This window comes from Pocillopora verrucosa, chromosome 2, assembly GCF_036669915.1.
Source record: "Pocillopora verrucosa isolate sample1 chromosome 2, ASM3666991v2, whole genome shotgun sequence".
Lineage (NCBI taxonomy): Eukaryota > Metazoa > Cnidaria > Anthozoa > Scleractinia > Pocilloporidae > Pocillopora > Pocillopora verrucosa.
The window spans coordinates 865,227-879,806 of NC_089313.1; the positions used below are offsets into that span (position 1 = coordinate 865,227).

General features: G+C 39.1%; 1 protein-coding gene and 1 non-coding gene across 2 annotated transcripts; one reads left to right on the forward strand and one right to left on the reverse strand.

Annotated features, from left to right (window-relative positions):
* Positions 1-1,191: 1,191 nt before the first annotated feature.
* LOC131782591 (uncharacterized) lies at positions 1,192-14,306 on the reverse strand. The gene is made up of 12 exons (XM_066162754.1): positions 14,163-14,306; positions 10,500-13,510; positions 9,969-10,142; positions 9,533-9,787; positions 8,919-9,152; positions 7,258-7,410; positions 4,570-4,767; positions 3,873-3,965; positions 3,460-3,531; positions 2,920-3,093; positions 2,289-2,462; positions 1,192-1,828 (listed from the first exon to the last, which is right to left on the reverse strand). Exons 1-12 carry the CDS (start codon positions 14,204-14,206, stop codon positions 1,635-1,637), a joined length of 4,776 nt encoding a protein of 1,591 aa, XP_066018851.1. The 5' UTR covers positions 14,207-14,306; the 3' UTR covers positions 1,192-1,634.
* On the forward strand, positions 7,812-7,898 carry Trnastop-uca (transfer RNA opal suppressor (anticodon UCA)). Its single transcript has one exon. It is a non-coding gene; the product is annotated as a tRNA-Sec (tRNA).
* Positions 14,307-14,580: the final 274 nt, after the last annotated feature.

Below are 14,580 nucleotides of genomic sequence, written 5' to 3' on the forward strand. Positions count from 1 at the left end.
AATCTATGTGCTAAACTAGGGGGTAGGTGGGGGGATTTTTGTTAACACTTGCTTACAGAGGAATACATGCATGTACTTACAGATAATTTATGGTTTCATACAGTTCTCTCCTTTCACAGGAAAGTCCTCTTCCACCCAAAAAGAAGCCTCTATTGCAATATTTACTAAATGTAACAAAGTGTCAGTATCAGAGTCATTGAAAACTTGACTTTTTTATTTTAAAAAAGTGCTTTGTTGAAAACTGACTGCCCATTGCTTTTTCCTGGTCATATAACCAGTAATTTACTGGTTTGATTATGATACAAAGTGTTAGTACTTGTTTAGTTCTTATTCAGGAATTATTGACTAAAGTTATTATTTACTTGTGGTGAACAACAATCTATATTTTTTATGAAGTTTCTCATTACCACTACATTAGTCATTAACAAATGCAATAAACTGCCCTCTTTTCCAACTGCATAGACTTGGAGAGTTATCCTTTTCTTCTAAGCCTAATTTGTTTGTTTGTGTGTTTTTTTTGGGGGGGGGGAGGATGGGGTGGAGATGTAAGCAGCAAAGGGGCTTGGTTATCATTTACCATTTTGATCAAAATTTAAATACAGTACCATACACTTAAAGCATAGAAACAAACAAAATAACTCACTGTTCTATAACTTACCAATTCCCATTATTAAGAGGATAATCCAAAGGGAATCTTGCAGGCTTGAGGTGATAAAAGATCAATTCTTCATTCCATCAAACACTTGCACCCCTAATCTGTAGTGACATTGGGCTTCAAAATGGTTGTTTGTTGTGATATCATAGAACACAACTTGTAATTATGAGGTGCTATTCAATCTCTTGTAAGTGAAATGGCACTGATTATGGTATTTTTTGATAAAGATAACCTAAGTAATGGTCTGTGTATATTATTTTGTACACAGACTGAAAAGAGATCTCAGTGGTTTGCTCTTAAGAGTTTCTGATAACTTACAAGCTTAATGTCGATGAAAGCAGTGAATTTTACTCTTGAATTCATATCTTGAGTTAACAAATCTCTGTCTTGGGTCAGGCTGGCAGATCCAATTCTAAGGCACTTGTGTTGGAATTACTAGCAATTATGTGGAAAGGGGTCAGTTGGCACCAAACTGAGATATAAAGTCAGTAATTGTTTTGTTTTGAAATAAATTTTATTACAATATGTTTCTCTCTTTAGGCATTGGTGCTGTAGTAAATTATGATTGATATGTTATGAATTGTTATGTACTTTTATATGGTTCACCACAGAATGCAAGGATTAACATTTTAGATCCAACTCTTCAAAAAAATTGATGAACTTAGTGATAAAGATAACGGATAATACTCGTGTCATGCAAATGTACCTCAGAGTTCATGTTAATGTTTAACAATATTTGGCTTTTTACAGTAAACCCCTTTCACAGATCAAATTTGTCATTCTCCTAACTGTCAACCATAAAATTTTGATAATGTCAGTTCAGAGAATTTAGTATTGGATCATCTAATTATCCCCAAATTGACATTTTTCTTTAATCTCATCACTAATCTGATTGGTAATGTATTGATATTGTAAGGAGAAATTCTTTCTTGGTCACTCACGGAAGTTAAAGAGTTAAGAACTCTTAACTTTTTTATTTTTATTGAAAACTATTTACATTACAAGGGAACAGGTTACATAGTCGTGTCTGTCTGTTTGAGCCTAAAATGGTACAGTCTCTTCCACCAATTTCTGGACGGGGATTATCACAAAAACGGCTTCTCTCTTGAATTCCTCCACCGCAATCGGCGTCACACGGCAGCCAGGGTGACCACATACTGTATCCTCCATCAACTATACAAGTAAACGGTAAATCTCTGTTAAAGTTGCCAGAACGCTACAACGCAGTTGATGAATCATCAGTGACGTAACTGAGCACTTAATTTTAATCTGTTTTGGGAATCTCTAAATTAGAGAGGTGGATTGGGTAAGGGTAACTTGTAGGATCAAGGAGACTCGCTTTGGCCGAAACTTCTTCTTGATCTTTTGTGGAGTGAAGTGTCTGGGGGTTTGCCATTCTCTCTTCCTGTCAAGCATGCACAGCATGTGGTAAGACGTTCTCTTACAGTTTGTCACTTCCTACATTTAGTTAACCGTGAAGTGAGGTGCTCTGTGAGTAATTACCCTGATCATTGATGCAAGTCAACTACAGAACCATCATCTAGTGTCAAAAAATATCTAGGCCTTCTTGCCCAATTGCCCGTTCAGAGAAGTTAAATCATTGATTTTAGCCTTTGACAGCAAGCTGAAGTACCTGGGCAGCTCCTTGTGCTGCAGGTTCGTGTTTGCACAGGGTGCCCAAAGCATGACTTCCCGCCATTCATTGGTGCTGGGTTTGTACAGGTTCTAACCCGCCGTTGAATTCCGCCACTGCCGCATGTTTTAGAGCAAGGACCAAATGCACTCCATGAACTGTATCCTCCATCCACTGTGGTGAAGATGAAAATAGTTCAGGGATATAGATTCGCGTACATGTACTTCTGACTTGGGGAAAGTCTCAAGCGTTGAAATTCTCCCGGGTAGCATTGTGAGAGAACTTGTGAGCAACCTTTTTGCACACAGTTCTACAATGTCGAGCCATTCTGATAAAGAATTCTCGATTTTGTACAACAACGTCCGTAAGAAGGTCGAGACTGTCTATCAGAATGTACATGTCTTAATATTTTCTTTAATTTTGCAACATTTTTGATCGTCTCTCAACCAGAGGTCTGGAGACGGATGAGGAAGAGAGGCTCAGTTTAATGCTCGAGAAAGACGTCATGTAGACGGCTCTATTCCTTTCACCCTTTCAGTCAACAATAACCTCTCTTTTCATGACCTTCTTGGAGTATTTTTTCCATTCCTAAATGAGTCAAGAGTAAACCGTTATTGATTGCTAAATATACCTGGACAGCCACGGCGGTTGCAGCGTCGAACTTGAATGGCCGGTCCTAACGAATGACACATCTTTCCGCCACCAGAGGGCATGGGGTTGTTGCAAATTCTGGTTCGCACCTGAGCGCCCCCTCCACAGGACCTGTCACAGTTACCCCAGTCTGACCAATCACTGTATCCGCCATCTGAGAGAAGGAAAAGGAACACATCAAGTTAAAACATAGCTTCTATCGACTTAAACTTACGTACACGACGCTGCCGGCGAGAGAACCCATGAAATTCGCGGAAACTGAAAGTAACGTAGAATTAAAACGCCTTAAAATCGTCTCTATAATTCATACTAAAAAAGAGCGCGCTAAATGCGTTTGTGGTAGGAGAGTCCTTAAGTTCTTGCATATTGTATATATTGTATATTCTTTTTATACCGAGATCATTCAAGATTTCGCCTTGTAGGATCTGTTTTTTCTCGTCCGTGTTGCGTGTGTGCAAAAAGATGTAAGGGCCACGACAGAAATGTCTCGCGTGGGATCAAGGTGAACGTGTAAACTCACCTTTAGTTAGTGCACGAGTGAGACCAGGCTCTGTTACATGTTGCAAGCTGGAGACTCGTGGGTTATGAAACGCTAAATATCATAAAACAATGTTAGAAGTCAGTAAAAAAAAGAAAGATGGTACAATTTGAACCTGGTATTCAAATTTTGGTTACTAACGTGGGCTAAAGACCAAAAAGAACCCGCGACGAGCATTTCAAACTCAGACCTAACATTTGATGATTGAAATCTTAATTCGTGTAGCCCTGATTTTGAATTTACCTTAGATCGATGTTCTAAACAAATATTTGAAAAGCCAAAAATCGTTAGAAATAAAAACTTCGCTTTTCTAGACAATTGATAATTATTGTGAAACCCTAGAGTTATTACATTTACGAAAAACACTTTCTTTTCACCGCTATTCCTTACGTCACCTGCATAAATTGTCGCTGGATTAAAAGCGAATAGCTTGACGCTTTGAGCTTCTAGGCCTTGGCTTAAGCTTGGAAGAATCTGAGAGGTATATGCTGTCAGTTTACAAAATATAAAAAAAGAGAATTAAGATTTTGTTAAAGAAAACAACAATGCAGTTTGGTCAACACTCGTCGGTTTCAGTGGATTAGCGGAACAATTTCCGATCCGAAGCTCTCTCTGTTGGTCAGCCTCTTATTTGTCAGTCATCTAGCGGTTCGTCACTCAGTTGATTCGTCATTTAGTCTGTCCGTTCGTCAGTCAGTGTCGCAAACAGTTAACAAGTCAGAAATTGGGCACGTCTGTCACTGAATCTTTCCATCTGTCTTAAGGTCTGTCAGTCAGATCATTCTGTCCCATATTCAGTCAGTGACTCAGATGACTCAGCCAGGAATTCTGACCAAATTTTTTGTTGGTTGGTCGCTCAATCGATCAGTCACTCAGTTACTCAGTAGTTACTCATTCCGTCAGGTTGATCAATTTTGCATTCGGTCTGCTAGTCAGTCAGTCTGTTAGCAGATGACATCAACGATCAGTGGGTCATTCGATAGGTTTGTCGTTTTAATAATTCAGTCGGATGGTCAGCCTGCCTGTCTGTCTGTTTGTTTGTTTGTCTACAGTTCGTATTCGCACTCAGAATTAGTCAGATGATCTTCTTACCTGGGCAAATTCGATCAAAACATGATTGATGCTGTATGGAAAGTCCGTTACACAGTCCACCAGTGGGAAAGAGTGTTGGATTTATACAAGAGCGCCTGCGAACTCGAAATCCAACACCACAGGTCTTAGAGCATGCGCTCCAGAAACTCCAAGGCGTAAACAGTTGATGACTCACATCACTCCCCCTGGGTAATAGGCCTGAATAAAAGATAGGGATATTATTGTGAAAACAAAGTTTCCAGCAAGCATGCGCAGCCTTGCAACCGATCATAAAAGTTCTCCGTGTGGCAGAGACAACGAGCTTAGAATGCAGCTTGACAAAGGGGAATTTTGCCTCGCAAGGGAATTAATTTTATCCTCATGGATAACGTCTCTGCAGGATTATTTTCGACAATGAAAAATCCATTCAGAATTTTACACTGCCTCTTTTGATGCTATGTGGATCCGTTAATACTAACAGTTTAAGGTTTTCAACGACAAAGGGATTTTCTAATAGGGTTTTGCAGCAAGGTACAAATTTCTTGAGGTGAATATTTTTGTGAACCCGATGGAATCTTACCCACGCCAGCCTTTGGTTTTTTAAGATTGGAACATTATTTGGAAAGACACAAAACAACAAGAACAGGACAAAGGACAGTTATCACTCCAGAATTCCAGGGGAATTGTTATTGGAAAAAAAAAAGAAAACAGAAACATCAAAACATGCGTCGTATTTTTAATAGCTGTTAGCTTTATTAAGAAGCAAATAAAACTGGATTAAGGAAAAAAACTATCGTTATTGCCAAGCATTGTTACCTTTGAACATGCTCTCAGTCATTATTTCTTGAATTGAAAAATATTTTTCCGAGAAGTTAATTTTTTTTCCGTGTTTTGATTTTCGGTAGTGGCTCTAAAACGTATTTTAACCAGGTCCAAACTTTGCATCGACTCAGAGAATCTTCAAAGATAAAACGATTGTTAGACTGAATGAATTAGCTTATTGCACGCTTGCAAAGCAATACAGCAGATTTTTAAAAGAAACGCGTGATTATATGAAGACAGTTCTTCCAAGAATCCGCCAGAGTCTTTAACTTTAACCTTATTATCAGTCTGGAGTGGTAACAGATAAAGAGACAAATTGTGCTACCAGTTGGAACAGTAAAATCTCATTGAAAAAAAATCGAATGTCACAAGAAACTAATATTAAATGGTATGATTCATTCCACTCAAAGCAACTTATGGAAAGTATTTTGGTATAAACTTTTTTTTTTGCACCATATACTGTTGGCGGATTCTTGTAGTCCGTCAATCTATTTTACTTGGATTAGTTTCAGACAGACTCTTTGTTTGGGCCTCGTTCATTTCATCACTTTTATTTTTTGCCGAGTGCCTATGTATGCGTAATGACGTTACGTAACGACGTAACGAGATCAGTCGGGAGAACAGTTAAGAAGTTTCAAAACTGTGTATTGAAAAAAAAACTTTCATTCAAAATGAAAGCTTAATTTGAACATAAAACTCGGTCTAAGTTGAAGATAGATCTAAGAAAAAAAAATGTATATATATATATATATATTTTTTTTTTTTTTTTTTTCTTTGAGAAGTGAGGTTCAAAGTGAAGTTACCAGTACTTTTAGATGTTTCTATCTGCTACTTCTTAGTTGTATGTACACTGCCTTTTGAACTAAAAAGTTAAAGAATCTACGATTAGGAACTACTTTGAAAATGGCGATTTTTTCTTAGTTGCTTTTGCCTTTTTACCGCCTGGTTTATGACGAATGTGATCCCTGGACAAAATATCGCCAAATAAATCTTTTTCCTTTAATTCTCCTTCGGTCACAACTTTGTCTCCTGCTGAATTGAATTTTTGCTCCCTTTCCCAATGATGGGGTCGTATATGAAGTGCTTTGCTAAGTGGCGACCGAAAGGAGGCATCATTCTGTAATCTAGTATAGTGTGTGGTGATTTGAAAGTTTTTACTATTTATTATGTTCACTTTTGGTTTGAAATAAGGAGACGTGTTTGTCCAAAGTTTGGTCCATTCAGGGTAAATAAAACGATTTAACGTATACTGGTATGGAAATTTTCGATCTTTTCGGTAAGCATTGTCAGCGGGTGAATCCGACTGTATTCTGTTTTGGTTCATGTAAGGACTGCTGTTGCTTATTTGTAAGCCTGGGAAAAACTTTGGCTGATTTCTTGCTGTGTTTGTCTCAACTGAGGGCAAAGTAACGCTACCCAAGCGCTCTTCACGAGAGACAGGGTGCATTGAGTTTGGCAAGAACCTGTTTTGTTTTGGAAGTCTGATATAAAGAGGAGTATTTCGATATTTACTTAATGACGGTTGTGTGATCGATTTATTTTTGTTTTGCTCAAAAGGGAATAGTTTATGAAGCAAAAACGAATTATATCGTGAGATGACCAACTTACCCCCTTTGTGCGACTTTAAAATTGGAATGTTGTTCATGATTGAAAGAGGTATAGTTCCTGACGGTACTTTTGGAAATGCGACTTGATTTTTAAATAACTTCGAGACGATTTTCTTTCTTTGTCCTTGATCTTCACGATCCAACCTTTTACCAGCTTTAAAAAGTCTTAATGCAGCAGGAAATTTAAATAAGCGATTCACAGTATTTGATTTTGGTGAGTTTAACCAAGGAAGTAATATTATGAGAGGACGCTTATTGATCTCTGGCATCACAACCTTACCTGGATATCGATTAAAGTATGGTTGATTTGCGACGTAACTTTGCATTGGATTGGCTGGATATCTAACTTGATTGAAGGCTTGATTGACAGGTGCTCTTTGGATTGTCAGTTCATTGGTCTCTTTATTCACGGAGCTAGGTTTTTCAGTTTCACCTGCAAAATAATCGAAAACTCTATGAATAGATTTCAGATGTTATCGCTCGAGAAAGAATATCAGTATTTGAGACCTTCAGATTGAAATAATAAATTCTGTGTAAAATTTGGCAATAACTACCATAAACAACACCTTGTTTTGCAAGTGATGTGATGCGGTTCATTACGCATGCGTAAATGGAATTTCAGAAAAAATACTATTTACTTATAACAACAATACGATGTTAAATTTTTGCAAAACGTTTTTGATTACGGAAAATTCACCATCAAATAAGGAGAGTACTAAGTTACTGTAGGAAAAATGATCGAATATTGATTATTCACGCATAAAATCGTACCAAATGTGTGGAAAAATCCACTTCGAAAATTATAAATACGCAATGTACAACTATGACACTGGTGCGCGGATGAGCCTCACTGGTGTGGGGTGCAGGCTTCAAACCTGTAGCCGATTAGCGTCGGAGCGGTTCAATTCCGCCTTCTGCGCGATACTCTGTGTATATATTTTAGCAATTACGCCAATAGAAAAGGCAAGCAGTTTTATACTATTCACTTCTTGCGCAAAATATCCCCAGTCTCTTGAAATCAACAAAATCATTTTCTGTCCAATGAAGCACTGAAATTAAGAATCTTCGTTTAGAACCTTTTTGTGTTGGTAAAATTGTAGTCGATCTTCATGTCTATCATACCAATGAACCTCTATGTTCGAGACTTCTCAGTAATAAATTATGCAGACCAAAAAAATTCCTATTTTAAGTAAGAGAAATCAACCGTAAACCTGCATTGTTATGGTAACCGGAACGAATTGAAGTCATCCGATATCAGAAATAAGCTTTATAAGATGCATCTTTTTTTTACCGCTTCTTTGCACGGGCTTGAAATGTTTCCATGAAAATGGATACGGCACAGAGAAATAAAGGTCAACTTTGACATCCTCTTAAGTATTAATTCCCAGCATCTGCTTAAGCTGCGATCGATTTCTTTTTCACGATGCTGTTAGGGAGGTGTCCCGGCGATGACTTTTAGAATAAACTACTGTAATTTCAAAAGTATGGAAAGAAATGATGGGGAATTGAATGGTAGCATATTGTGCAGGCTGGAGATTTTTTCGGAAATACGCAGTGTCACGCAACTTCACCCAATTTCCTCTTCAGCTCTCCGAAAAAAAGTTTAATCCGATTAGCTTCGAGGGCATACAGAACTTTTTCCAATTTTGTTTGGCTTTCAAAGACGAAACTGACTTGAGTTTTCGTACAATTCATGGCAACATCAAGTCTAGAAACCTGGGTACGTGCAAGCTCGATTGTCTGGGGAGTATGCCTATTTCACCTCAGTCTGAAACTCGATATCGAGTAGTCAGACAGAGAAAAACTAAACCACGATGAAATTCACTGTTCCACTGTCTCTTTTTATCTCCTTTGTTACCGTGTCTACTAAAGATAAAATATGATGGCTACATTTTTTTCTCTTTTTACTCGGTTTTCTTGCTAAAACATAGTGCAATTCACCTGTGGGTGCTCCACACAACGTTTCAACATCGTTCGCCGACAGATACTTCTCCCAGAATGCTATGTCGCCACTGTCAAACTTGGTGCAGTGAAAATGTGGACTATAATTCGGCCTGCCAATCATCAGTAGCGTATTAGTGTCCGTCACGTGACACCCACGTGAGTGACAACCGATGCAGTGTTCGCTTCCCTTTGTGTGCGCCTTCAGTTCACAGTTTACATACATCTTCATTCCTGTTAAAATGATGATTTACAGTTAAAAACCATTATTAAATTATAAAATGATTTCCCTGAGAGCTTTTGAAAACAGCCATCTGTTATCAATGCTTTTCAATCTAGGTAACGCAATCCTGTCGAGACTTTGTTTAGTTTTCTAGGTTTTGTCGTTAAATAGCCTTTCGTCAATGTACTTCATGACCTCAATTTTAACTATTTCATATAATTTAATAAAGTTTAACTGCTGTATTTCAGTTTTCCGTTCGCTAGGAGTGTTCATGTAAAACTAAAATACAGCTGACTGGGCCGTCAGCTCCCATGTTAGGCATACACGTTCTACTTAAGCTTAAGTTTTAGATTTATAAGTGTTATTTTTCATGCCACCAAATGTTATTTACCCTCGCTTTTCTTCCAAGTAATCAAAACATCTTGCCATTTTTGGACTGTCACAGGAATTTGTACGCAAAACTCTTGATTTGCAAGAGCTAAATCAGCCCTTAACTTTCCGTGTACAGTGTACAGGGTAAAGCCTTTAGAATTAAATGTCGACGCTCCTGAGTCCACGATGTAATTCATGTCGTTGTATTTCAGGGCATCCTTGTCCAGTCGGAAGGTCATCTCAAATGAGAGCCCATCATCACAGGTGTCAGGATCTGAATCAATCAATCAATCAATCAATCGAAAAATCAGTTCTGTGAATCAGTCAATCGGTCATCAATCAGTCAGTAAATCATTCAATCAGTGGCTCAAGCAATAAAAGGGAAATCGACTGATCACACTTTGCATCGATCATTAACTTACAAAAGCCTCAACTAAAAACTAATGCCACCATACCGCTGATACATCCACCAGAGAAGTCGCCAGCCCCCAGCCATGCATTATGACCATTCAGATGCAGCCCTCCTCGTATAGCTACCATCTCTCCGTGTGTTCGTATGGCTGGTCCTGGACTGCCAGGTATCCGATCTCCCATGAGCTTGTTTAGGGACCAGTGATAAGTTGGCCTTACTGTAAGAAAATGCTTAGTTGTCTCATGTTTGTTCCATTGATTACTGTGATAATTCTCAGGGTCTTCTGTTGGCTTTAGTTTTGAGAATCTCGAATGTTGTATTTAGAAAGCATGCATGCATTGCTCCGTTGATGCATTGCTCTTAAACGAGACCTGGCTCACCTCAATCGGTACCCCCCTTTTTTGATTATCAGACGTTGGGTTGTACAAGGCTTTCGATTACAATCAAGAAGTCCCAATGACTTGCTTCTTGTCTTTCAATTCTCTATTTGTTATTTCCAATTCTTACGTCCGTTAGTAAGGAAAGTTTCGAAGTCATGAATAACGCATTAAAATGAATTACTTGAATCACTTACATTTCTCGGCATCCTTGGTATTGAAGCTCACGGCCTTTATTTTTTCATCGTTAGGTTTTGAAAATTTTGAACTTGGAGCATCTGTACCGCCATGGCTTTGGTGTTTATCTTTGTCGGAGTGAGTAACACTGGATCTCGGTTTTGTAGGACTGCTAAGTCTAGCTTCGAGTTCCTCTGGCTTAATGTGCGCATTTTTTTCTTCTAATATACCCCCGATATGTGAGTTTTCCTTCCTTTTTGGCTTTGTATAATAATTGACCAGGTCCTCTACCGATTGTGGCCCTTCCTTCATTTTATCGATGAGATCTACAAAATCTTCATTAGGAAGATCAAAGCCGACCCCGTCAAAAACAACGTGATGTTGTTTGGAATTTTTTTTTTGAACAGCTCGAATGGGTTGATCCTGTTCTTCAAAGAACCGCTGTGACGAAAGTTCAGGAGTAACTAAATTATCACCGTCGGACTTTCCTTCAGATAACAACTTTTCAAGACTACTATCATCCGATTGATCATTTTCTTGGGGTAGCATTTTGAGAGTTCCTTCCTGTAAAGGTACTTTGATATCCGTACTTGGATTGGCTGCCTTTTGTTCAAGATTGGGCTCTGGTGTAGGGGCAGACCCTTGAGGACTGGTTGGTGAGTCTGACATGGCTTTTAATGCATGTGATGTCTTGCCATTTTGATGATGATGAAATTTTGGCTGGTCAACTTCGAGTCCTAACTGCTGCGGATTTTCTCCTTGTTGAAATATACCACTGAGTTCCTGATTCTTATCAATGGTGGTCCCTGTACCTATGATCGTGGCGTTAACTTTACCATTCCTTATCACGACCCCATCTCCAATCTCGCCACCTTCGATTATTCCTCCCTCGATAACTCCACCCTTAATTTTACCAGCAAGGACAAGCCCTCCCTTCAGCCGTCCACCTTCCATGACTCCACCTTTCAACACACCTCCTTCTATTGTTCCTCCTTTAAGAGTTCCTCCCTCTATACTTCCATTTTTGAGCTGTCCACCGAGCATCGCACCAGACTTCAGAGTCCCTCCAGATATATCTCCAAATTTGAACTCACCTCCCTCAACATTTCCTCCATGAAGAACACCACCTTCAACTTTTCCACCCCTCAAAGTTCCGCTTTGTACCTCACCTCCTCTAAGCAGTCCACCCTGCATGCGTCCTCCACGAAAACGCCCACCGGCCACCACTCCACCCTTCATTTCCCCGCCTTCTACAGTTCCTCCTAATATCCTTCCTCCAAATACATCGCCACCGAGAAGCTTTCCTCCTTCAAGTCTACCATTCACCAAGTGCCCTCCTAACATTTGCCCTTTTGCAATTACCCCGCCCTCCATAGTGCCATTAGCTATTCTTCCTCCGACAATCTGACCCCCTTTAATGATACCACCCTCTACCGACCCGGCTTTTATCTGTCCCCCTTGAATTAGTCCCCCAGAAATTTGACCACCGGATATTTTTCCTCCCATGATCCGAGTTCCCTTATAAGGTGGATTCCAAGGCAGAGCGCCATTCGGCTTCTTCGGAAAAAAGCGATCGACTTGTTTTTCGGAATCTCGAGGAGGTATGCGCAAGAAAGTTAAGGGATTTCCAACTTTGATTACGGGCCCTTTTACGTGACCACGAAAAGGAATTCTCGTGTCTCCAAATGACCCTTGTCTCCATCTCATTGAGTTTTCTGCCGGTAGGAAAGGCGTTAATCCTTCTCCATCTCTCCCAACCTGTTCACTGGTAAACACAGGAGAACTTTTGTGGGACGTTAAATCCATATTATGGTTTTGGGATTGTCGTCCAACCTCCACTTCCTCAGGGCTTCCTAGTGATACCACTTTAGTTACGTTTCCTGGACGATGCTCATTAAGAGCCTCTAAAAAATTTGAAATGTTCCTTTGGCTGGCCAACCTTTCGTGTTCATCCACCTTACTTTCACTCTGTTGTACAGACTGGTCAGGATTTCGTCCATGGCCAAAATGATCGAGCATTCCACGAAAAAAATTTTCGAAATCCTCTTGAGAGGGTAAACGAAATTTAGACGAAGACCCTGTTCCTGGATTTGTCGGCGAGGACCCCACATGTTTGCTTGACTTGTGCATTAACGTGTCAAAGTTGGACTTTGTAGGACGAACCTTTTTCATTTTTAGCGGAGGAGGCTTGTCTCCACGATCAATGGCGTCATAGAAATCGTCACTACCACTATTTTCCTCTGTGTTTGAGGGGGAACCTTCATCCCATGTTGAAGCTGGTGTAGGCGTCGACGCGTACTCTGGCATGTTATTGTAGAAGTTGTTGTTTTTATTACCTTCACTTGCATTTCCATTCAAAGCGTGAAAATAGTCTGACAGAGTGTTGTTGTCGATCATGCTCACTTCTTTGATATCCATGCCGTCCATATCAATTCCTCTATTGTAAGACCCTGATATGTCATCAAAAGAGTCAAGTGTTTTTGTAATAGTTTGTCGCTCCGCGCTTAGGTCATCTTCGACTTTAGTTCTTTTCTTTGTAGATGTCTCTTTGTGGCGTATGGTCTTGAGTGGAATTTTATGTCTTTTTCGGGGTGCATAATTTTTCTTGTCGTCCATTTTACTTTCTTTTACGCTAGGTACCATTTTTTCTCTTTCCTGATACTCGCTAAAATTGTCATTGGTCTGAACAGTTTTCTTCCTCGTGCCAGAGAGGCGACCCATATCAACAACGCGTCTTTTAGGAAACCCACGTGAACCTTTAAAATGGTGCTTTTTAACTTTCCTCTTTAATTTGAAATTTCCATCGAAAAAATCGGTGCTTCTTTTATTACCGTCTGCAATTGTTTTCCCGGAGTCTTCTGCATCTTTGGAAGCACCATAAAGGAGAGACACGTCTCTATGTTCTTGATATTTAACTGTTTGCACTGAGTTGTTGTCAGTCGTCTTACTTCCGTATTTCCTCGTAGAATGTACCGCAGAAAATTGTAAAAGCAACAAGATAATAGCGATTCCAGTAGTGGTTCTCATTTCTCTGCATAAAGAAATAATACCGTCAAAATTCTAATAATATACGAGGGGTCATAAGTAGAAATCGTCATTTTACGATCCCAATTCTATTGAAAATTAGAGTTTTGCTGAGTTCATTTCATGACTAGATTCCAATATAGAGGGCGATACAGAGCAAATTCCGTTCCTATCTGAAGACAAAAGTTTGAGGATTCTTGAGCCTCAAAGATGTCACCTGCACACTGAATCATTTTAATGGTGTTCGAGACAAATAATCTAACTCTTCAGTGGCTTTTCAAGGAATATTTTAGGGATCACTGGGTTTTTATTGTTCAAATGTTTTGAAATTATTATGAAAAACTTAAGCTGACTCTTTCTTACAACTAGAAGAAAATAAAGATTATCATGCAGTCCTGAAAGAAACTTAACCAGACACTTGAAGCTTAAAAAGAAGCCTCAAATGCACAAGCCAAGGCTTAACAAGTTACGTGGAGAGGATTATGTACAAGTTTATTTTGTTCACCAGAGAGGGGTAATCGTGAAGTCACTACAAGATTTTATTTTCTTTCCAATGGCGCACTAGTGAAAAGTAAAACCAGTTTCACTTAAGACTTAAACATTGTAATAAAAATAGAGAAATGTGTGATCAGACAGACAGCGACAAATTAAGGTTGTACCTCATATCTTGCCAATTCCAGTAATGGAATCTTCGACTTGACATACTTTTCCCCTAAAACTCCAGCGCTCACATTGTTCCTTAGGATGCCATTTTCTGTTTTTGTTCGACAACTGCGACTGCGACTGCGACTGCGACGCAACAATTTTTTATCAAGAATGTTTAAGCTTTCCTAAGGTTCGTGTCCATTGAAGTTAAGTTATACAAACAATATCAAAGCCAAGCAAGCGTATCCGATTGTAGTGTATCATGAAATCACTTTGGAATGTAACAGAATCGACAATCGATCGGATTTTTTGTTTGTAAAAGCAAGCGTGCATTGTGGTCTTCTATCACTTTGTTTTGAAGCAATATTAACAAGAAATGGAAATACGGGAAGTAATCCATCAGCTTTGATTAGTAGATAATCTGAAGCGGCT